Consider the following 23,402-nt stretch of genomic DNA (forward strand, 5'->3'; position numbering starts at 1 on the left):
AATTTTACGTTTGTTACTAATTTTTTAATCTTATTTCATTTAATCTTTGAACTTTTTTAGAGGGTTTATTTTGGTCCGAACTTTTTGAAGGAAAAAAAAAACTTATTTTGATCTTTATGAATTTCTTTAATTCTTAACCGATGACGTGGCTTTCTATAATAATAGATTCATATGAATAACCCAAAAAATATAATTTATTTTATGAATTTTTTCTCCCATCAAAAAATATAATTACCAAAATTAACTAAATCCAAAGTTTAAAACTTACTTTAGTTCTTTTTCTTCCCAACTTAAATCTCACACATTATTTATTTATTGTTAAAAGCAATTCACATAGAGCAGAACAACAAAATAAAATAGAATTAATATAGGGGTTTTTAAAAAAATATAAGAAAACGGTAAAATATTTACGATATAGAACAATTCAAAAAACGGAAAAAGACTAGAGGCACACTGTGTAAAATATCAAAAATGTCTCATCAATAACGTTACACTCAATCATTTAGATATGACTACAATTTATATGCGTTCTGTTTACCTGTGACTACAATTTATCTAGAACCCAAATCTAAATGATTTTTTTTTTAATTTGGTACACGATTTTTTTAATTTTTGTTAACGATTTTTTTAATTTTGGTTACTCGTTTAGATTTTTTACACGATCATTTATCGTTTACATTTGCTACTCCAATCTAAATGATTTTTTTTTCAAGATTCTTTATACACGATCCGTGTAAAAAGAAAGACGATAGTAAGAAATTGAAGCGAAAAAAAACGAATTGAAAAATAAGAAAGATGATAGAAAGAAATCGCAAAAAAGAAAAAGAATAAAGAAGAAAAGAAAAGGAGTAAAGAAGAAAGACGAAATCACGTAGGAACACGGGCAAAAAGAAATATCATGCGAATGGCAAGGAAGGAAAGAAAGATGAAAGGGAATATTTAAAAAATGGCTAACTTTTTGGTTTTATTACACGGTGCTAAATAGTTTACAGTTTTGTTATTGTATATGTAAGTTTTCCTATTTATTTATAATTTAATTATTTCATGTTACCGGTTGGATTGGTAAATTAATTCAAATCCAACCAATCCAAAAATATGGATTGGGTTAAGAATGCGTGTCCAACCCAATCGCAGCAAGGATAAACGATTATTTAAATTTTATTTGATTATAGATAATTCATTTTTTATTGAGAAAATCAGAATCGGAGATAGTTGATTTATTTAGATTTTATTTGATTGACAATAATTAATTTCTTATTGAGATAATTTTTTTATTTGTTTTTAGCAAAATATTATGGGAAAAATGAATTCGGAGATGGAAAAGGAGAAGGTTAGATATATCTATATATATATATATATATATATATATGAACCCTCTCTCTACCTCACCCAAAACGCACCAAGAAAACCAACCACCGCATCGTCCGCCATCAATCTCACCGAAAGCCGCCATTCTCCCTCTATTTCACCACACCGCCGGTGAGCTTATTTATTTTGCTGGACGTTTTTTTCTGTTTAATCTTGGAGGGTTCTCTCTTAATTTTGGTCTACTCATAATAAATAAAGAAAGAAAATGAATAGATAATTAGAAGAACAAAGTTTTTGGCTAGACATTATTAAGTTCATATTTCCACATGATTAGATAACTTATTATTGTATATTTTAAATATTTATTCTTTTCTTTCAAACATTTTTCAGGTAAAAAGCAAAAAATATCAGACCCATGACGAGGTGATTTTATGATTCTTTACTTTAGATGTTTTAATCAGAACCCACTTTAGATTTAAATTTTCCTTTAAAGTTGGAGGTGAGAAAAAAAATCATAAACTAGCTATCATGATTTAAGTTTATAATTAGGTTTTTATCTTTATGGTAAATTTTGGTTTCTCAGCAACAATAGAGAAGCTGGAATTGGTGATGATCACTTCGACTTGAGCAATTTCCACGAGACTCCAGTTCTTTTTGCTGATCCGACTATCGAGGTGATTAAATTAAATACTTTAATTAATTAAATTAATTACAAATTTATCCATACTATAATTACATTTAGTACTAAATTTTAAATTAGCTCTTTCACATATTGCAGATAAATAGCGATATTGGATATCAAAACTGGAATGATGAGGTTCGATACTTAAATTTCCAGAGCAACGTGGAAATTGAAAATCTTAATAATATGGTAAGGAGTAATTAATTAATTAATTCATTCATTATATATAATATTGTTTAATCGAAAATGTGTTTTTTTTCCTGTATATAATGTGTGTATTTTTATGGTGCAGGAAATGGTGTCTGTAGGTGTTTCCGCTAATGAGATAAACAATGACGGCACTAGTGGTAGCACCAAAAGAAAGAGGTTAAATTTTCTCTTTTTCTTACTTATTTAGTTATTTATTTTTGGAAAAAAAAAAACATTTACTGATTTTAATAAATGGGTAGCTAAATTGTAAGAATTGATATTTTTCAGTTAAAAATCACTTCTGATCGATGTAACAATTTAATTTCTACTGTAGAAATTAGTATAATAGTTTAATGAGATTGCTGACCTAAATCATTTGATAAACTAATTAGACACAAATATTTTTACAAAATACAAATACTCCCTCGCATAACATAATAGAAGAACTAATTTTGATGAATTTTTTAACTTAGAGAATTAAACTGTTGCACATAAGAACTAAATTTGTAAAATTATTCACAAAAAATATATCAAAATTTTTACAACTTTTTAAGTTTTATTTTACTATATTTTGTAAATAGTTTTTTTTTTCTTCTAAAAATTATAATTGTTCTTAATATAATACGTTTGAATAATTAACCTTAACGTTGAGGTGGTGTTCAATTTATGTACAGGAAGAAATCAACCGTGGAAAATAAGAGGAAATCCAGCCCAGGTGGTTGCAAATGCAAAAACAGCAAGTGCATAAAACTGTAAGTTAACTAAAACATTATACATATAATATAATTAAGTATGAAGATAACTATTATACATTACAAAATGTTAACGATATTTATTGAATAAAAAATGCAGATATTGCGACTGCTTTGCGAGTGAAATGTTTTGCGACGAAAACTGTGGGTGTGGTGTAGAATGCCTCAACAAAGTTCTGTACGTAGACACTGTTGTTGCTGCTAAAAAAAAACTTAGAACCAAGAAACCCTCGGCCTTTGATAGAGAAAATGTAATACAATTAATCTAATTTCTTACTAACTATCTATCTATCTATATATATATACACGATCTCAACATCATGTAATAAATTTGTGAATAAATAGGTAGGAGAGTCATCTACAGAAAGAAGAGGATGCAGCTGCAAGAACTCATCGTGTAAAAAGAATTATTGTAAATGCTTTCAGGTACTTCCCGTTCCAAATCATTAAAGATCTGTTTAGTATAGAATTCCTATTACTGTGTCATTTTACAATCCTAGAGACCAAATTTGTAACTTGATCATAATTATTATTTTGCATTATGATATGATTTATAGTACTATATGTATTCAATATAATTATGTTTTTTAAAATATAAAATTTGAACTCTAGATATGACGAAAACTTGAATTATCTGTCAAATGCATATTTGTTAAATTCAGTGAATCTGAAAATATTAAAACATAATTTGGTATAAACCCCTAAACCTTTTTCTTACCAGAAAATAAATCAAGATTTAATATTATTTTTCTTTGCGTCAAATTAAATTAAACAATTATATAATATATGTATATATATTGTAAATAATGAAATTCAATATTGTTTTAATTTATATTTACAGGCAGGAGTTGCTTGCACGGAAGCATGTAATTGTCAAGGTTGTCAAAATCCTTGCGGCACAGCCTGTGCAGGTAATTTGAATAGCAGTATTGTTTTACATGAAATCGTCAAAAATGACAAATTTACTGTACGTTATAAATATTTAATTTATTTTATTATATTTAAAAATGTTCATTGTTTTATTTTTTTAAGGGTTTTAAGTTTAATTTTGTATAATATATTTAAATTTAGGATCATTAGGCCAATAAATAAATTATTATAGTTTGTCTTCAAGCTATACAATATTTTTATTTTAATTTGAGTTATAATAGTACCTATGTGTTTTAGTATAAACTATTTTAGTTTATTTTAACGATAAACAAAAAATATCAATTTAAAATAGTAAAATAGTATTTATTACAGTAAGAAGTAATTATTATAGTTTTAGATAGTTCTTACACGAAAAGTCACTAACAAAATTTTAGAGCTTATTTGACAATATTCATGTTTTCCGTTTCTAATTTCCTTTTTTATGTTTCTTAAATTTTAAGAATTAAAAACACGAATACGTTTGTTAATTTTTGTTCTTTTTTAAAATAAATATAGAAGAAATATAGTTATATAGAAAAGAAAATTTAAAATAAATTTGAAATTTTAAAATCAAATAATACATTTTAAGGAATATATATTAAAGTATAATTACTCGAACTTACGACTTTAACCTAATATTATTATTAATTTTCTTTTACTTGACTCTTAGGAGAAGCACGATCATACACTAATGGAAACATCGTCAATGATGGAGCTAACTCAAAGAATAATTTTGCATCAACATCGACAATGTTAAATAGTCATGAAAATAATGGCTATTTTCATCGACTTCTTCATGGAAATGATAATAACTACGTCAATGATAATGATATTCTTGAAGATGGAGTGCTTGATAATTACTATAATAGGCATGGTCCATTTCCAAGTACAAATACAATAATTCCTAGCTTCACTAATCAACCATTTCAAGATCATAGTAACCTTCCCTATAAGCCATTCTCGTCCACGTATGCGACTTCCTCTGACAATTTAGTCTTCAATTATCAACAATTTCAAAATCATACTAATCTCCTCTATCAGCCACCGACGTCAACGTATTTTCCAGGGGAATGTAGCTCAAATTCAGTGTCAAATTATTTACAAGACAATCAACAAGGCATGACTCAACCTGGACTTCATAATTTTCCATACAACAACGATTATTGTTTCAATTTAAGTTTTGCTCAAAACAAAAATGATAATTTTATGTAGTATTTTCTTGTTGTTGGTTAAATTGTTGTTTAATATATTATCAAAAGTATATGGTCTCAATTGAATCGATCTTAAGAGAGATGATAATTTGTAACTCTCAGGGAGGACTTGAACCGGCATAATTTTAAATGCTTGTACTTCAATTATTACTCATATTTTTAATGGTTGGTTTTTCTTAAAGTTTGAATTTATAAAATTATAAGTCTAATATACACTTGAATAAAATATGGTAAAAGGATTGAAAGTTTAAATTAATGCAATTCTTACCGTTTAAGATTTAATTGACATAATTCTCAAACTTTGTTAGAAAATATATCACAAATTCGATAGAATTCGAGTGTTAACTTTTTATAAATATACGTGTGTGCACACTCGTGAGCATGCGAGATACATTATTTTGAACAATAAATTAATTTTTCATTGAATTGTTTTATTTATTAAAATAAATTTTCCCATATTTTTTTTTTTGTTACAAAATTGAAAAGAAATGGACCAAATAGTTAAGTTAACTTAATAAAAGTTTGATTCTAATTTTATTACTGCACTACTATAAATTTGATCCAAAGCACATCAAATAAATCAATGTCTAATTTTATTATTAATTGTTTTATTTGATTTGAAGCCTATATTATATTTTTTAGTACAATCATTGGATGGGATAAATTGAACATCTACCAACGTAAGATGATTGAAAGGATGATCCGTTGTCGTTTTAGACTTGACAAGATCCATCGTAAAGATCCCATCAAAATATGTAGGGTACGGTTTAGGGTTTAAATAATAATTAATTGATTAATTAACCCAAATTAACAACATTTCTCTTTTCTCTTCCCTTATTATTTTCATATATATTTCCCTTAACTGATCCCTTATTCTTTTATCTCTCTTCTTCGATAAATTCTCTCAGTTTCATTCTCCAAAATCCAACATTTTCACAAATTTAATCTTTTCGTTCTTCCTTTGGAGAATTATAATTGATCATATTCTTTGATTTTTATCTAGAAATTCATCCATTCGCTGCTCTATAATAAAGGTTCGAAATAGATTCTTTACTTCTGAGTTAATCTTCATGTATGATCTTCTTTAGTAATCGAAAAGAAATTATATTATTTACAAAGTATTAGTGGAAAAAAGTATATACATGATCATAATCTTGAATTTAATGGTTTTGTTATGATTATTTTCAAGTTACAATTAAAAACATTTTTCATTGAATTTTGTAAGATTTAATTTCTTGTTTTGTGGTAATTAAGTAGAATATTCTTTGTGTTATTTGATTTGGATTAAATTAGTATTAATCTTACAAGTATTGGATTATCATCTTCAAGATTTTGATCTTCATGTCTTCCTATTAATTTCACACCGCGATTAAGTTTGCTTGAAATTTGATTTTAAATGAAAACAAAATTATAATTAAAAGTGATTCAAGAAATTAGCATTAAAGAACGGATTAAAATGTTTAAAGATATATTATTTAGAAATTAGTTTCACTTAATTTATTGTATTTGTTTTAAGGTTATATTAAGATTTTGGTCTCAAGTGATCACAATGTCTTCAAAAGGCCTTGCAACTTCTACTTCTTCAGAATCAGAGCCAATAAATTTGGAGGTATGAGTTGTTTTAATTTTATATTTTCATTTTATTTTCTATAAATCATTCAAGTTCTAATCTATAATTTGTGATGATTTTCCTAAATATTTAATTAATGCATTTTTCAAATATCTTTATAAATTCCTAATATTTTCCATTTACAAGTTGGACATGAATGTTTGTAGCAAAATTAATTAAATTTGCTTTTGAATGTGATTTTTTAGTGTTTAATGGTTTTAGTTTTGTTATATCCCTTCTAATTTTGGTTTATGCATCATGTTAAAATTTTATTGACTATACCATAAAATTTGGAGGAATAGATTTAATTCTTGAAATCGAGAAATTAACAAAATAAAATTTAGTTTTGTTTGAATTTCAGTACTTTGATTATTTGGATCATTTGATTAATAATATTTCTCATTGAAAAGCTTACATTTGGCTCCGGGAGGGCATTGCCCTCTAAACCTCCGTCGTCTATATTTTCACGTGGAGATCACTCGCAAAGGTATTTAATATATTTCTTTTCCTAATTTCTAAAAACCCAATTAATGATTTTATGAAAATAAAATAGTTTACAATTAATTATTATTTTGGAGAAAATATATTTTTCCTGACTGATGATATAATTTTTTTTTTTTTTAAATTTTATGTACACTTGGGTCCTCACTCCTCAGCAATAAAAATAAAGAAGCTCCAATTGGTGATAATCACTCCAAGATCAGCAATTTCCATAAAACTCAAAATATTTGTGCTGGTCTATCTGTTGAGGTGATAATATATACATACATACACACACATAACTCTACTGTTATTATTTTTAGTATCAAAGTTATTTATAATTTGTCATATTTTTGTGTTTTATTCCAGAAAAATGATGGTGTTGAATATCATAATAAAAACAAAAAAGAAAATAATAACATAAGAGATCATCAAAAACAGACGTCTCCGATTGGCTCCCTGAATGACATGAATTACAATAGTACTCCTACCACTACCACCAAAAGAAAGAGGTCAAACTTTCTCTTTTCTTCTACATATTTACTTATTTTATTATCGTCATCATCATATTGTTATTAATATAGAATCAATAATATGCAGCGGTAAAGCAAAAGTGGAAGATGGGAAAAAAGCGAGCCCATGCTGCCATTGCGCCAACAAGAACACCGAGTGTCTAACACTGTATGTGAATATATATATTATCATATGGTGCATAAAATTGAAAACTAGATATTTCAAACAGGTCTTAAGATGGCAGTGATTGCGATTAATTATGGCAGTGATTGCGAATGCTTTGCAAGAGAAATGTTTTGCTCCGAAGAATGTGGGTGTGATGATGAAGATTGCTTCAATACTCCTTTGTATGAGGACACTGTTGATCTTGCTAAAGAACAAATTCGATCCATAAATCCCTCAGCTTTTGATCAAAATATTGTACATTTGTAATCCTTTAATTTTCCCCCCACACACACATACACACACATATATATATTAACATATATACACACTGATTAATAATTATCTGCAGGTAAGAGGAGCATGCAACTGCCATAAGTCAACGTGCCAAAAAATTGATTGTCCATGCTTGCGGGTTCACTTTCATAAACACATATATATTACTTTTCTTTTACTCAAATTAAATTAAAATCATGGTATATATATATATCTTGTAAATAATTTAATTGCATATTGTGTTCTTTAATGAATTTATTATAGGCAGGACTTCGTTGCACTGAAGCATGTCATTGTCAAGTTTGTGGTAATCCTTATGGCGAGCGTCCAGGTAAATTCCAACCCTAAAATTGTTTATAAAATTACTTATCATAATTAAAGTTATAATTTAACGTAATTCTATTAATGTAATTTAATTTTTCCTTTGTATTTGATCATCAGATCATCAAGGATGCCCAAGTAAATGGTAACATATTTGTCACTGATGCAAAGTTTAAGGGCTGACTAATTTCACATCAACAATCAACATATTGGAATAATAATTTGTCAACCATTAAATAAGCGTGGAAATTATATAATAATGGCTGTTTTTAGGGCCTTATATATATGAATTTTGTTTAGTGTGGCTGAACTCTTACTAAGCTTTTTGGATTGTCAAATTTCAAATTCAGTTTCTTGAAGTTGGTCTTGATGTTTTTCTTATTTCCTGTCATGTGTAGCTAGGAAAATTGTTTCTACTTTTTCTTTTGTAGCGAACTCTCAGACTAATTTACCTTTATAGTAGGTTATTAAAATATACTCTTTCTAATGGCCACTGATCTTCTAAAAAAAACCTGCTAAGCAGATTAATGTGAGATGTTTGCAAGATATGTGCAAGATGATACAAATATGGTCTATAAGCAACTCTAAAGGATTTAATAGAAGTATTGAATTGATTTTGAGATCACAAACTAAATTTTGGAAGTTGCGAGGTCTATGCGAGATACAAATGAAAAACCTAAAAAATCTTTAAGACATGTGTAAAAACACTCTAAATAAGCTAAAACAAGTGATAAACTTGTATTGAATTAAACATTTGGAAGTTTCTAAATGTTCGTGATGTGGTTGGAGATGTTGTATGAGATGTTTTGGGAGATAATAAATAGATACAGTAAAATAAACAATTATCTAAAACATGTGCAGACCCTCTTGAAACACCTACAATGACCTCACTTGGATTTAGGGTGGGAAAATAAGGAGTTAATAAGCTATTCTTCAATACTAGAGGGAGAAAGAGACATCCTCAACTCTTTTACTAAAGTACAGAACATTTGGTTAATGATCCAAACAGTAAATTATCAGTTAATCAAGTTAAGAAACACCCTAAAATCATAAACAGCTACCACAGATTTATGATCTGTACAATGGTAAAAAAAAAAAAAAAAACCACGACACCAACAAGAAAAAAGTGACTCTTGAGCTGCCATGATCCCAAGGAAGACTGAAGAACCATGGAAAGGCGTGCTTCGACGTCCGCAGGAGGAGAGGATGAATAGTTATGGCAAAATACACCGGTGGATGAAGAGAAATCGCAAGCGGACGTGGCATGAGAGAAAATGGAATATGTACTAATTTTTTTAAATTGGATGTTTAAAATAGAATCTTCACTTCGAATTTGTCCTAAAACTCTACTTTCCTCTAAACGAATCCTAAAAATCATCTATTCCTCCAAAATTAAACAATTTTTGGTCATTTACCATGTAACCAGTTATAACACTAATTATAACGATAATAAAATAAAATAAAATCATTTATAAGTTTAAAATTAATATTGTTTTATTTACCTTACTAATTTGTCGGAATTCGACCGTTAGTCTTTATAAATATGGTACGCGCACACACATTTTGAATAAGCATATTAACTTTCCGTGCACCAATGTGGGCAGACATACATCCAAACAAATATTTGAATATAACATTAATTTTTCGTGTAAGATTTTTTTATTTGTTAAAATATTCTCCACATTTTTTGTTACAAAATTGGGAGGACCAGAACTATGTAGTTAGGTCAATGCAGAAAGTTTGATTCTAATTTTATTATTGTACTAGTACAAATTTGGTCTTTTGATATATTATTAAACAACAATTTAACCAACCAACAAAAATTCTACATAAAATTATCACTTCTATTTTGAGCAAAACTTTCATTAGATACATAATTATCCATGTCCGGGAAATTATCGAGTCTAGTTTGGGTGATGTCTTGTTGGTTGCCTTGTGAATAATCTAGCATCGGATTTGAGCTAAATTCCACCAAAACATATGTCGACATCAATGGTCGATAGAGGAGATCATTATGATCATGAAATTGTTGATGATTGAAGGCTAAGTTGTCGAAGGGAGCTGCATATGTCGACGTCGATGGTTGATAAAGGAGATCCTTATGATCTTGAAATTGTTGATAACTGAATCCAGGAATTGTGTTTGTATATGAAAACGGTTGTATAAATGGGAATTATTCGGCACTCTATCTTCAAAATTATTATTATTATTATTGTCGTAGTTATTATTATTCCCGTGAAAAGTTGATAAAAATAGCCATGATTTTCATGACTATCTAACATTGTTGATGTTGATGAAAAAAAATATTATTTGAGTTATTATCGACGATGTATGATAGTCAAGTAAAAGAAAATTAATAAGTTAAAGAAAATTAATAGCGGAGATCATTATGATCTTGAAATTGTTGACAATTGAACACTAAGTTGTCGAAATGAGCTCCTCGATGATTTGTATTTGTATATGAAAATGGTTGTATAAATGGAGCATGATTATTATAATTATCGATCTATAAAAATAGCCATTATTTTCATGGCTATTTAATATTGTTGATGCCGATGAAAAATTATTATTTTTCTACGATTTTTACTATTTTACATTATTTTTTTTTTGTTCACGGCTAAAATAAACTAAAATAATTTACGCATTAAGCACGAACTGTTATAATACAAACTAAAATAATTTATACTCCAACAAACTATATTATAACACAATTATAAAAATAAAGTACTATAATAATTCACAATTCCACCAAACTGTCCTAAATTTTAATATAATTATATAGGAAATTAAAATTAAAACCCTTAGAAAGATAAAACAAATTAACAGTTAGACGGGCCTGGGTCGAGCCTGTGCTAGAAGCATTTTGACAACCTTGACAATGGCTTCTGTAGTTCGGTGCAAGAACTCCGGCGTGTAAATATAAATGAAAACAATATTTAATTATATTATTTACAAAATATATATATTATATATTATACAACTATTATCTTCGTATTGTTTATCTTATTTATGGAAACACCTGAAAACACGCGTATTACATGTATACAGAAAAAAATCAATTTTTCTATTAAAAAATATTATATATATATATATATATATATATATATATATATATATAATAACTTAATTAATTACTCTTTATGCTATTATTAGAATCTTGAATTTTCTTATTGCTCCAAAATTACTATTTATCTGCGACACGTGAGAGTGCTAATTTAAATTTTAATACTAAAAAGAATGAAATTATAGTACGGATAATTTGTATTTAATTTAATTAATTAAAACGTTTAATTTAATACGACAAGGGACAGAATACTTTGTCTTGGAGAAGGTGCCTCCCAATTTCGTTTGGCAATTGCCACACATGATTTGATATAATGTTGAGGCAAAAATGTCGATTGAGTTGTTGTGATGATCGATACTGAGTCCAACAACAATTTCGTTTGGCAATTGCCATACATGATTTGGTATAATGTTGAGGCAAAAATGTCAATTGAGTTGTTGTGATGATCGATACTGAGTCCAACAAAAGTGTAAGCAACATTGTTGACTATGAATACGCAACATAACGATAACAACGCAAAGGAATCCAACGGAAAGAGTTAAAGATCACTCGCCTATTACTGTGAAACCTCACATCGATTCCAACCTCAAAACACCGCTAACCCATTGCTACATCATCAGCAATACCCTATATTCAATTTTACCCTACATCTCCATGCCAACAATAGTCAGATTTCAAGAGATGATGATTTATGACTATTATAGAGGATTTGAACATGTTGATTTAAATCTGCTGTCATAAATTTAAAATGCTTGTGCTTTTAATTATTACTCATGTTTTCGATTTCTTTTAAAAGTTTAAATTTATAAAATTATAAATATATTTAAATAAAATGTGTTAAATGGCAGAAAAAATATACTTAGAGTTTAAATTAATACAATTATTAGCGGATTGGATTTAATATATTCACTCATGCTTAGTCAATTGAATCATTACCTCATAAACAACACAAATGATTATGGTCAACGCTCAAAATGCAAATAGGGAACTTTGAACAAAAAATTACAAGGGAAGGGAGATCATATCACAAGGAAAGATATTGAAAGGCCTTTTCAGGGTTTTTGCCATCAATCTTTGAGTGATGTGGGAAATCAAGAGGCATTTTTTCAGCAGCAACTGATGTTTCTTTCAGTACTTTCTCTAGTTCTTGGTGCAAAACTCCATTGCGCCTTCTGGTGTGAAATGCAATCCATCCCTATAATAATAAAAACTTTAATCATCTCAAATAAAAAAGAAACAACCTATCTCTAATTCTTGGTGCAAAACTCCATTGCCTTCTGGTGTGAAATGCAATCCATCCCTATAATAATAAAAACTTTAATCATCTCAAATAAAAAAGAAACAACCTATAAACTCAGAAAAATACAACATTGTTGCGATGAATTGAATCATTTACAATATTCATTAACAATCCACCTCCCTCTTGTAGTAGGTCAGGATATCAATTTCATTTACGACACCAAAGTCTATTTGGAATAACTTTCTAAGTACTAAAAAATTCATTCCAAACAGGTCTGAACATGCTGACAACTGAAGACATATAACATTATAGATAACAGCCATATTTTATAAGATGAGTAAAATTGTGTATTGAGAGCTTGAATCACAGACCTGAGAAATTTTTTCTGCCAACCATCCGTTTCTTGCATCTTGGACCACAAATCAATGGAGTGAAGACCTATTTCTTTAGCTAGTTCAAGGCATTTTTTTGCATAAAGTCCCGTTGCTTCATTTGTTCTCTCTGGCAATTCCCTTGCTTTATCACCATAGAGAGATCTGAATGAAACAATACAAGACTATTTTCACCTTAGTTTGAGTAGGGTTAGAATCTTTTCAGTATATTGATGAAACTTTGAACTTAAATATCTTAGAGACGACAAAGGCATGGAATTTCTGGAACGAACCACATGTAAAAGGCTAGGCTAATCATGTCCATTCCACCCTGAAGGTAGTGTTCTTACTTCTTAGACCACCTTTAAATGTCGGTTGGTGATGATATGCAACAAGGGTATAATAAGGACATGGAGTACATTTGGACTAAACCAATGGGGATACGTTCACACAATAGTTAGAGAATGGGAGAGTATATTTTGGTAGTGCTTTGATATAACTGACGTCAGTATGAAATCTTGTCGAAGAAAAAGTGGGAAGATGGAACTAGTTGAAGGAAAAGTAGGAAGATGGAACACATAGACGGTTGTAGGTAACGTTACAACAAAAGAAAGGCTAAAAATTTTGAGAAGCAATTAGAAAGAAGTCATACCGTGCATATTCGTTACGCCCTTCCTCATCAACTGGAGGAGGAGTAATAAGTACCACCAGCGTCGTTGGGGAGTACTCCTGTAACCAAAATGCTAATGAGATGTAAAGGGGGGAAGGAGGTTACAAGAAAACAATCTGTTACGCCTCGAGGAACCTGTTACAAACACTACCAGCACACACACACAATCCAACAGATAACACAGAACAAGAACAAACCAACCACACAACACACTACAATAAGAGGAGGCAATCTGGAACTTATATATATATATATATATATATATATATAGGAATGGTAGAATATAACACAAGGTTCTCACAAAATATTATCAGCCATATGAGAGGGCTGCTCTCTCCCTAATGAACCAATGCCTAACCCTAGCCAAAAACTCCCATATATATGGTCTCCTTTTACTGCTGCCACGTACCCTTGGGACCACCGGCAGTTCTAACTACCATATTGTCTATGCTGAAATACCTTTCTTACCCTTCTTCCTCTTTCTTTGATAAACTTGGGTGATTGGAGACCTAGCACAATCCTAAAGGGTTGAAGCAAAAGATTGCGCCAATTACAAATAAAATCGGGAAGGGTGCATCAGAGGAACGAAATACAAACTGGACTCTTCTGAAACTTCTGAACTGAGCTCATCAAAGGCCTCGTGATTTCTTTCATTTCATAGCACCCGCCACCCAGTATGAGTTATAACCCCTTTTATCCTAGGGATCTAGGCTTTATTATTGAAAGGATGGCCATGAAGCAACTTAAGAGTATACCATGCTTTAAATTCTGATGAAAGCAACAATTAAAGGGAAAAACATTTAGGAGCCTTTTTCAGCAGTTATGATATTCTGCAGCTATATAAGAGATGACTATTACTCCCCATGTTCTTCCTACATATAATGTAACAATCCGGAGAATAAACAACTTGGTTTAGTAATCCTTTTCACATAAGAAAAAGATTCGGTCTCTCATACGGAGGAAGATAATTAAAAGGAAAAAAAAAAAAGAAAAGAAGAAGAAGAAGAAGAAGGAAAAAAAAGAAAAGAAAAGGCAAGTTCTTTCTTTCATCGTGGCTTAGGAGGAGTGGGAGATGAAAACAGAAAAAAAAAAAGTTCTAGAGAAGAATCCAGACTTTGCCTCTTTTTCTTTTTAAATGGAAACAAGGTTTTCCATTGACAAAATAAGAAAGAGACTAATGCTAAAAAATGCATGATACCAACAAAGCATAGAAGATTAATATGATAATAGAGACGGAGAAAAGTTCAAAACAAGTAAATGCCTTGAATAGAAAAATTAGCAAAAGGCTTTGATGAGAACACCAAGAAGAGTTAAGAAGAGTCAATTCCCATCTCCTATCATCCTCTAGAATGGCAGGGAGTAATTTGCCAAAACCAAGAGGTTATATAATGATCTTATGAAGATTTCTACCCACTTTAGAAGAACCAAAACAATCTGCCATAAAGAGGAACTACTCCAAAAAATTAGGGAGATTCTCCATTTCATAGGTCAGCGAGCCTTGGAATCAATTAAACTACGTTTTTTGTACAATAATCAAATTATATTGAGTGTCATCTGGTAAAAATTTGGTTTTTGAAAATTTTTGCTTGTTTTCTAACAAATTCGTACTAATGAAGATCTGATGCTCGATCTAGGGTTTGAACTTTGTTACTACGTTTAGAACTCTAGCAACTTATTTAGTTAGTGGTTAATTTTAATTCCTCCATTTCTTATTTTGGCAGGGCCTTTCTTTTATTCAGCCTCAGATCTTATTTATTTGGGTCTTCTTTATTTAGCCCATGTACCTAGAAGGTGTAAGAAGAAAATTCTAGTATATTATATAGCATCAGCACATTCTAGCTTCATCTAGACCAATTTGTTGTTCATCTCACTCTTCTCTTATTTTTGACATTACTCATTCATGATTTTCATAATTCTTGTTGAACATTTGAATTTTTAGCCAATTTCCAAAAACAAAAACAAGTTTTAGGACTACCATCTTTTGTTTTCAATAACTACATTTAAAAAATCTGATAACATTCTCATTTAAAATCAAACATAGTTAACCAAACAACTCCTAGAAAGAACAGTTACAAAATAGCTTTGGCATTGAAGCCCACAAAAACCACTTTCTCATGAAAGGACGGTTGAAGAAAGAGCGAGCAGCTCTTTGCAACCCCAAGATCTGGCAAAGCCAAAAATTGAACGCCTCAAAGAAACAACTACATAATGGCTTGTGCAAAACCACATCTCTAAAGAGTATAATCTAGGTATCCAGGCACCCTCCATCAAAGAATGCAACATAGTGGCCAACAAAGTTAAAGCTCTTCTACCGGAGTAATGGTTTGAACGTAATTAGAGTGTACTCCATGACAATTCATTAGTCTGGTCAGATGTTGGGTTCAGCTAGACTTCTTGCCTCATCATGGTATTCTCTTTCTAAAACTTTTGTCGATTATTCCACTTGAAAGGATGGAAGGCACATTTACTAACAATAGTCCCAAGCGAGAGGGAGTTCGGCTCAAAGAAGAAACGTCACAACCATATAGTTAACAGAGAAGTGATGGACTGATGCATTATACTGATTTAAATCTTCAAAATAAATCTTAAAGATTTTGTTAGAAAATATTTCAAGCATGAAGGATGGAGTCAATACCTTCAAATGATTTACCATTTTTTTAAGATTATACTTATACTCTTCAGAGGTACGTGTTGTCTCTCACTTGTTCTCCCCAAAATAGCCGCATCATTGGCCCCAAAGAATATTGTCACGACAATGGGGGCCTTCGGGGAATTCTGCATTACAAGAAATGGAACTTATTTAGAATGCAGAACGTACAAGAGACATAATTTTCAGAGGCTTAAAAGATGTTTCTACCCATGACTTAAGCTAGTACAAAGAATATCTATTGAATACTTGCAGAATTTGGACTATAATCCTTTTGAAGAAAAGTGGTTCAGCTTTTAGGGTTTCAAAGAAGCAATGAGAACACAAACTTTGGGATGGAAGCAAGGCTGGAAACTCCTGCTGCAAGAGGGATGATTTGTAAACTGAGCTTCGAGCAACGGGGCATTTTGGTGAAGGCAAATCGGTTTTGGGCCACTAAACCCTGCATCCAATGTATCTAGGGAACCAATAATGCAATGTTCTAGCAAATCTGGGTTCTGTATCAGTTAATTTAACGCAAGAATTTAGAGCAATAACCCACCAAGCACGTATTTAGGCTCCCAAACATGTTAGTAACTTAGTATACAGCATCATTAATTAAAACATACAGCAATATTCCAAAATCTTTCACACAATGGATTAGTTTTGTTTTTCAATCACATCTTTGATTTCATTGTATGCTCTAGCTGTAAGTTTTGCCCAAATGAGCAAAAATTCCCCACTATCGTCAATGAAGCTGAAATCAATTGTAAGGATTAGAAATGGATACAAATTCCTAAAAATAACTACAACAATAAGTTGCATTACAAAAGTAAGTCCTAAAATGAGAGTAATGACCAATATCCCACTTACTGAACATAATGGAGCAAATTCAAGTGAAAAATGAAGTCATCGGAATCAAAGTAGCCAAGAAAGAGCAAGAGAAGTATAGCACCTACCAAGGGAAAAATGTGATGAAGTAAAAATAAAGCCCACCGAGTATTGTATCCGCCATAACCACGAACTAGGACATCGGCCTATAAATTGGTCAGATAAGAACCCAATTTCAAACACAAAAACTTGAAAAACTAGAATCAAAATACAAATGAAAGAAAAAAAAAAGAAATAGAAAAATCTACCTTTCGGGAGTAAGTGTCAGCAAGCGCAGCTCCCCATCCACCTAAACCAAAGGATTGTGCAGTTATAGAATCCCCAAATAGAACGATCTCAGGCCTCATTGTATGCTATTTCGATGCTTCAATCAACCCTTGTGAGAATGAAAAATGATGTATTATCACTTTCTTCTAGACGGATTAAGTGCTAAAATAGGATTCTTGGTCAAAATATTAGCAAAATGTAGGGTATTTTGGAAACTATTTGCAAAAATAATAAATATGTTCAGTAAGTCACGAATCCCTCGTAACTCCAGTACTGGAGTCGGTCTATGAAATCAGATGGAACTGAATGTCTGTAACTGGTGGAACCTAACTGTAACATGTATGGTCATCTAAGTTAACAATGAAACCTGTCATACGGTAGATGAGATGTACAATCTGGTGAACATGAAGAAACACAAACCTTTCATGTGAACCAAAGGAACACAAACCTCTGTATTGTGTGCATAGCTACGGGTAGGAGGACAGTTTCACTAATTGAAGTATTGAACTAACATACATCATGCATGGCATAAGGGGTCTCACAACATATCATCGTATGAAAGTGAATATCAGCAGACATTTCCAGAACTGTTTGGCAAAAATAATAGTACTTAATTGTTTTGCTGGACATTTAAAAGTTTAAGCTGATAGATGAAGATAAATTTTCAGGATTTTCTTAGACCACCTGCTCTCATACAATCTTAAATCACCAATATACCTAAAAGCTTAAATCAACAACAAGGATTCTTGGTCACAGACATTCAGCTTAATATAATATTCAACAAGGGTAAAGCTACCTACCCCGAAATTGAGCCAAAATATTTAGTAATCTTAGATCAAAGCCCCTAACACAACCACAATCCAACTTACCTCCCTAATTTCGAAACACAAAATCAAATGTAAATGTCTCCAAATAACTTTTGACCAAATGGGTATTCAAATAACACAACCATCAAACCAAATCTTAGGCTAAATCTTAATAAGTATTCAAAAACATTTCAGAAAAATTAAGAAAAAAACCAAACTTTACCCACTACTGAAAATGTGGCGAGCGGCAGCAGCGGGACGACGTCACCGGAAGCTGGACGCGGGGCGACAACTGGTCTGAAGTGAGGAGAAGGGCGACAGGTTTGGAGATTGATACTGATAGACGGTGAGTGAGTGAGATATTTTTTCAGGTGGGAGAATGACCCCAAAAATCCGATCAGCCCACGTTAAAAATGTGAAAATAATTAAAATAATTAATTATTTTCAATAGAAAACAATTAAAACAATAAGTAGACTTTGATTCATATGGTTTAGTATTAATTTATCATCCCTCCCTAGTTTTCCTAACTCCAATATAAAATTTACCCAACATTATTTTACTTTCTTCCGCAACTGATTTTCGAGCAAAACTTCCACCATGGAAGACTCAGTTCAATACAATCATTTTGATTGGTTTAGATTATGTTCAAATAAATAGAAATGTTGAGTTGATTTATGGAATCCGTTCGAATTTGTTTTTAGTTTTAATAAATTATATTTTTATAGAGATATTTTTAAAGATATCAAAATATTAAATGTTCATTATTTGAGTTATTTAGATCGAAGAATTATATAATCGAAATAATTGGGTTGAGTCTAAAAAGTGTTTGAACTCAACCTAATCCAGCTCACGAACACCCTTTGAAGACTATCCATAAAATATAATAAGTTTTTTTTTTTCAACTTAATTTATATATACAATGTAGAATTCTGTTTAGCAAAATAAACCAAACCAAAATATTTCAAATCCCAAATCTTTCATCAACTTAAATTTAAATGTCCAATCTCTTATCAACTATCAACTAAATTTGAACGGTAAACCATAAAGATCAAGAAGTGTTTGATCTAAAGAGTTGTAGTATATGAAGTTGTAAACTTTAGCACTATTTAGCCAAAGAAGTTCATCAACTCCCTACAGACATCTATTTTATGAACCTTATTATGTCAAAAGATGAAAAGACTTGATAGTAACTCTTTAACAAATCTGTAAAAGTGTGACATCTAGTTTGTACTTCTTGAAGCAATGGAGGAGATTTTTAGACATTAATGTTAGCAACAAAATAAAATGGAAAGAAATTAAAGAAACGGAAAAGGGAATTCATAATCATAACCATACTAATACTAACAATAAACAAAAGAAATTTGAAGTGAAAATTAGCTCAACTATTGGCACTGCTACAACTACAAACTTTTACATATTTCATGAAATGGAAATCTAATCTAAGACTTTATTGGGAACAGAGAAGTTTTAAAAGGGAATTAGGAAGTTTCTTTCTCTACAACAAAAAGCCCCAATGTCCCATATTTCTACCATAGCCTAATCAACCGAAAGCATAAGCTTTACTTTCGTTAAAAAAAAAAAAACTTTATTGTCCTCTTTCTTCTCAGCTTTACACCATTGAAAAATGGAGTATTCAAGAATTCTTAACGATAGCCCTCAAGCCCCAACCTTGAGTTTAGCCAACTGCAGACTTCATTCATCTCTTTTGGGATTGTGTAATGGCCTAGCCTGCAAACAAGTAATCAATCAAAACTCTTTTAGCCGTTTTGATTTTTTGTCTGTTTTGATTATTCTATTTGATGATTTTGATTAAATAGAGCATTACCCTTCTTGGCTTTTGAAAACTAGAGTTCTAAACCCAGCTGAGGTCAAGGTCTGGGCTGATTTCTCTCCATACTTTACTGGTACTACTTCATCAGCTGCATTTTTTGTTAATAATGGATAAGAATGATTCATCAAACAAACCCAAAAAAGGGGAAACTTAAAATGTTATTTCAGAGTTGTTCTGTCATGAAATGGTTGAAAAATGTGAGTTTGTTTTTTTAGCCCCTTTTTCAAATTGGTTTCCTGAACAGTTCTTTTTTTTCTCAAACGATCCTTTTTAAAACTGTTGAGAATCAATGTCTTTTACGCAAGTTGCGAAAGTTTTAAAATCCTGAAAGGAAATGGCTGCAGAATATATTCATGCTTGCTTAACATATGCTGAGTTAGTGAAGTCATTCAGATTGTCAGAAGAAAAAAAGAACTGTTTTCTGATGGTTGAAATCTTCAATTTGAAGTTATCTTTGTATGCAAGAAAGCTAAGTGAATTATTCTTCAAGTCAGTTGAAAACAGTAACAAAAACATTAGCTTAAGGTTTTAGAGACCTACCTGTTCCATGAAACTGTAGAATAGGAATCGATGCCGCTCGCCTCGTAGCCTCGTGCGATGCTTCAAATTTGTTCCTTAAGCTCCTATATGGCATATTTAGTATATTATTTGTTTCTATATGAGCACTTATTGGTCATTGAGAATTCTTTCCCAAACGACATACCTTGACCCAGGAAGCCAGCCACTAAGTCCAACAACTGCCCTTAGGTAGATGGGGTATGGGACTCCATTTCCATATTTTCCAAGAGCACAGCAGGTCGCAGAGTAAAGTGCCATTGCAGCTCCCATACTGAAGCCTCCAATCCCAACTTTTACTGCCACAAATAATTGAAGTAAAAAACTTTATTCTCCAACAAGTTGAGGAACAAATATTTTAATATATATATATAAAGATTCCCAGATTGTTAAAAGTTTTGGTTTTCTTGAAGTTTCTGTTATTTTGGCTTTAGTATGCACTTAATATATTTAGCAGCTTAAGATGCAAATAACTCTCTTACCATCAGATGGCTCTGCAGACAGTAAGTTTACAATATGGGCAGCTGAGGCATCAAGACCTTCCCAATCATCTGGACCTTCTTCTGAAAACTCTCCCACATCAAACCCTGATAAGAGTCACACGGAACAGTTTTAGTCAATGTTTGTTAGTAATAAACCACTAAAGTAGATATGGGCCTAGGAAAGGGAAAAAAATGAAAAAAGTAGAAGGTTGTCGATCTAACATGCAGTGCAAGGAAAGCCTCCGAGTAGAGATACTGGTCGAGTTGGAGCAGTTGGACAAATCCATTTGATCTACATATTTAAGAAAACGATGATTAGTATGGGAAAGAAGCCTAGAGTGTAAGCTAAACAGGAAGGCACGTTCATTTGATGGTATAAGATTATATTTCTTACGTTTGGAAGAGGAAGGGTTTCCAGGAGCTGAGAAGAGCTGCAGTTAAATAGAGAACAAAAGATAGCCGAACTTATTAGCTGGGTTATTTACAAAAGTATCTTCAAATTAAAGCACAGAACCACTAAGACACATTCTTGGAAAAGTTTACAACTCTTAGCAATCTCGAACTGGGATGTCAGGATGCATGATTGATCATATTTCATATAAAAGCAAACCCTTATTTGTCTTCTCAATTTTACATGGTTTAGCAGGTGATTCCGGTATTTAAATATGAAATAGGTTGAAAAAGGGAAAAGAAAATCCATGATGGAATATATAGGAAAAAAGGAAAGTACTATAGAGGGCCCTATCTTGTCTGGAGAACCATGTAAAAATGTAAAATAGTCTGATGTACACCTTTTCCAAACCTTGGTTTTCAAATAAACTTCAGCATAAGATCAGACAAGTTGAAAGGGAAAGTTCAACATTTATTTGCAATTTCTACTGTGTCCTTACTTTTTCACATTTCATTCAAGTGAGAAACTCAAGGGAAGAATATGAATTTGTTGACATTCTGAGATCACCTTTTCCCTTTTTCGTTTGGCTTAGGAAACAAAGGTCGGCAAGAAACCCTTCTTAAAGAAGGTAAAAAGTACTTTTTGCAAAAGGGAAGGGAATATCACTGTCCACTGTTGATGGCAAGCTAGAGAAATAAACATCCAACGTAGACAGTCACAAGTTTCTCTGCTTTTCATGTTAGAAAAACAAACCTTAGTCCTATGCTAGCTTCAATTAAGCTCATTCAAAACACTTTATGCTGGATTCTTTGAGTATGGTACTTTACAGTTTTATATAACTCAGATTCTTATATGAAGAGAAGAACTTGAATGGTTCTATAGGCCACCACAAATCCTTTATATGAAGTTTGAGCATTTAGGGAGACAAAAGGGGCATTACCTAGAGCCATTATCACCAAGACCATGCAACCATACAATAGTGGCTTGGTGTTTTCCTTTGGGCCTCACAACATGTGTCCTTCCAAACTCTAATGACCTTCTTGCTGATGATCTACTACCTGCAGTTTTCCCACAGAATGTGTAACTTCTCTGAATCACGAACAGTTAGAGATAATGAAAACAACTAATCCATTCATTAAATGGTGCACTAAGAGGGACAACGTTTGATACTTTGTTGGTTAACAATAAAAAGAAAAAGAAAACAGACTTCAAGAAAAATGGCTGTAGATGGAAAAAGAAATGAGAAGGAATATGAAAAGTAGACAAACCAGAGCTGATATTAGAATGTGAGTAGCTCATGTTGAAAGTTGTAAGTACTGCACTTAAGAGGCACTTGTGAGTTGCGAGTATATGCAATGAGCCAGAAGTGTAATATGCTGGGATGTAGAAAAACAACAATGAAAATTGTCTATTTATAGCCAATTTGGTGATGTGAAAGTGGAATAAAATGTGGGAGAATATGAATCACTATGCTAGTGTGGTGTGTACACCAGCTGCACATTACACCAAATAGCCAAGGAACTCAGAGAGGGAGAGGCATCTGTGAAAAGGAGAAGTAAAGACAAGGACAAAAGCAGGAAATCTTTTTAAGAAACACAAAGAATCCCAGCAGGCAGAGCACCTTCATCCATCCGCAAGCCTCCCAGCTAGGAGAGAGAGCTCTGGATATGCAAAATAGAGAGAATCTATGCTTGTGGGCACTGGGCAGCGGCCAGAAAATAAAGCAAACCCAATAACAAACTTCAAGAATATTACTAGAAATAACAAAGAATAACCCCTCGGTATGTCGAAGGAA

The 23,402-nt window shown here is 31.3% G+C and overlaps 2 protein-coding genes and 1 long non-coding RNA gene across 3 annotated transcripts; 1 reads left to right on the forward strand and 2 right to left on the reverse strand.

Moving 5' to 3' along the window:
- Positions 1 to 6,593: 6,593 nt before the first annotated feature.
- On the forward strand, positions 6,594 to 7,353 carry LOC103494720 (uncharacterized). Its single transcript, XR_007822304.1, has 3 exons — positions 6,594 to 6,660; positions 7,071 to 7,147; positions 7,317 to 7,353. It is a non-coding gene; the product is annotated as an uncharacterized LOC103494720 (long non-coding RNA).
- Positions 7,354 to 12,335: 4,982 nt separating this feature from the next.
- Positions 12,336 to 18,796, reverse strand: LOC103494719 (GDSL esterase/lipase At5g62930). The gene is given in 11 exon segments (XM_051087433.1): positions 12,336 to 12,610; positions 12,718 to 12,776; positions 13,088 to 13,252; positions 13,740 to 13,816; positions 16,393 to 16,439; positions 16,442 to 16,532; positions 16,734 to 16,901; positions 17,343 to 17,420; positions 17,523 to 17,650; positions 17,990 to 18,128; positions 18,571 to 18,796. Coding segments are annotated over 9 exon segments (894 nt in total). The 5' UTR covers positions 17,622 to 17,650; positions 17,990 to 18,128; positions 18,571 to 18,796; the 3' UTR covers positions 12,336 to 12,500.
- Positions 18,797 to 19,708: 912 nt separating this feature from the next.
- Positions 19,709 to 23,381, reverse strand: LOC103494722 (uncharacterized). The gene is made up of 10 exons (XM_051087434.1): positions 23,229 to 23,381; positions 22,876 to 22,923; positions 22,548 to 22,665; positions 21,611 to 21,647; positions 21,439 to 21,508; positions 21,217 to 21,321; positions 20,883 to 21,033; positions 20,720 to 20,802; positions 20,174 to 20,267; positions 19,709 to 20,076 (listed from the first exon to the last, which is right to left on the reverse strand). Exons 1-10 carry the CDS (start codon positions 23,236 to 23,238, stop codon positions 19,992 to 19,994), a joined length of 801 nt encoding a protein of 266 aa, XP_050943391.1. The 5' UTR covers positions 23,239 to 23,381; the 3' UTR covers positions 19,709 to 19,991.
- Between the last annotated feature and the right edge of the window lie 21 nt (positions 23,382 to 23,402).

Source organism: Cucumis melo, chromosome 7, assembly GCF_025177605.1.
Source record: "Cucumis melo cultivar AY chromosome 7, USDA_Cmelo_AY_1.0, whole genome shotgun sequence".
Lineage (NCBI taxonomy): Eukaryota > Viridiplantae > Streptophyta > Magnoliopsida > Cucurbitales > Cucurbitaceae > Cucumis > Cucumis melo.

Coding starts and splice junctions, on each gene's coding strand:
- LOC103494722 (XM_051087434.1), bottom strand. Junction 21,322..21,438: donor AGGCTTTCCTTGCACTGCAT/GTTAGATCGACA, acceptor GACTCTTATCAG/GGTTTGATGTGGGAGAGTTT. Junction 20,268..20,719: donor TCTACAGTTTCATGGAACAG/GTAGGTCTCTAA, acceptor CAAAAAATGCAG/CTGATGAAGTAGTACCAGTA.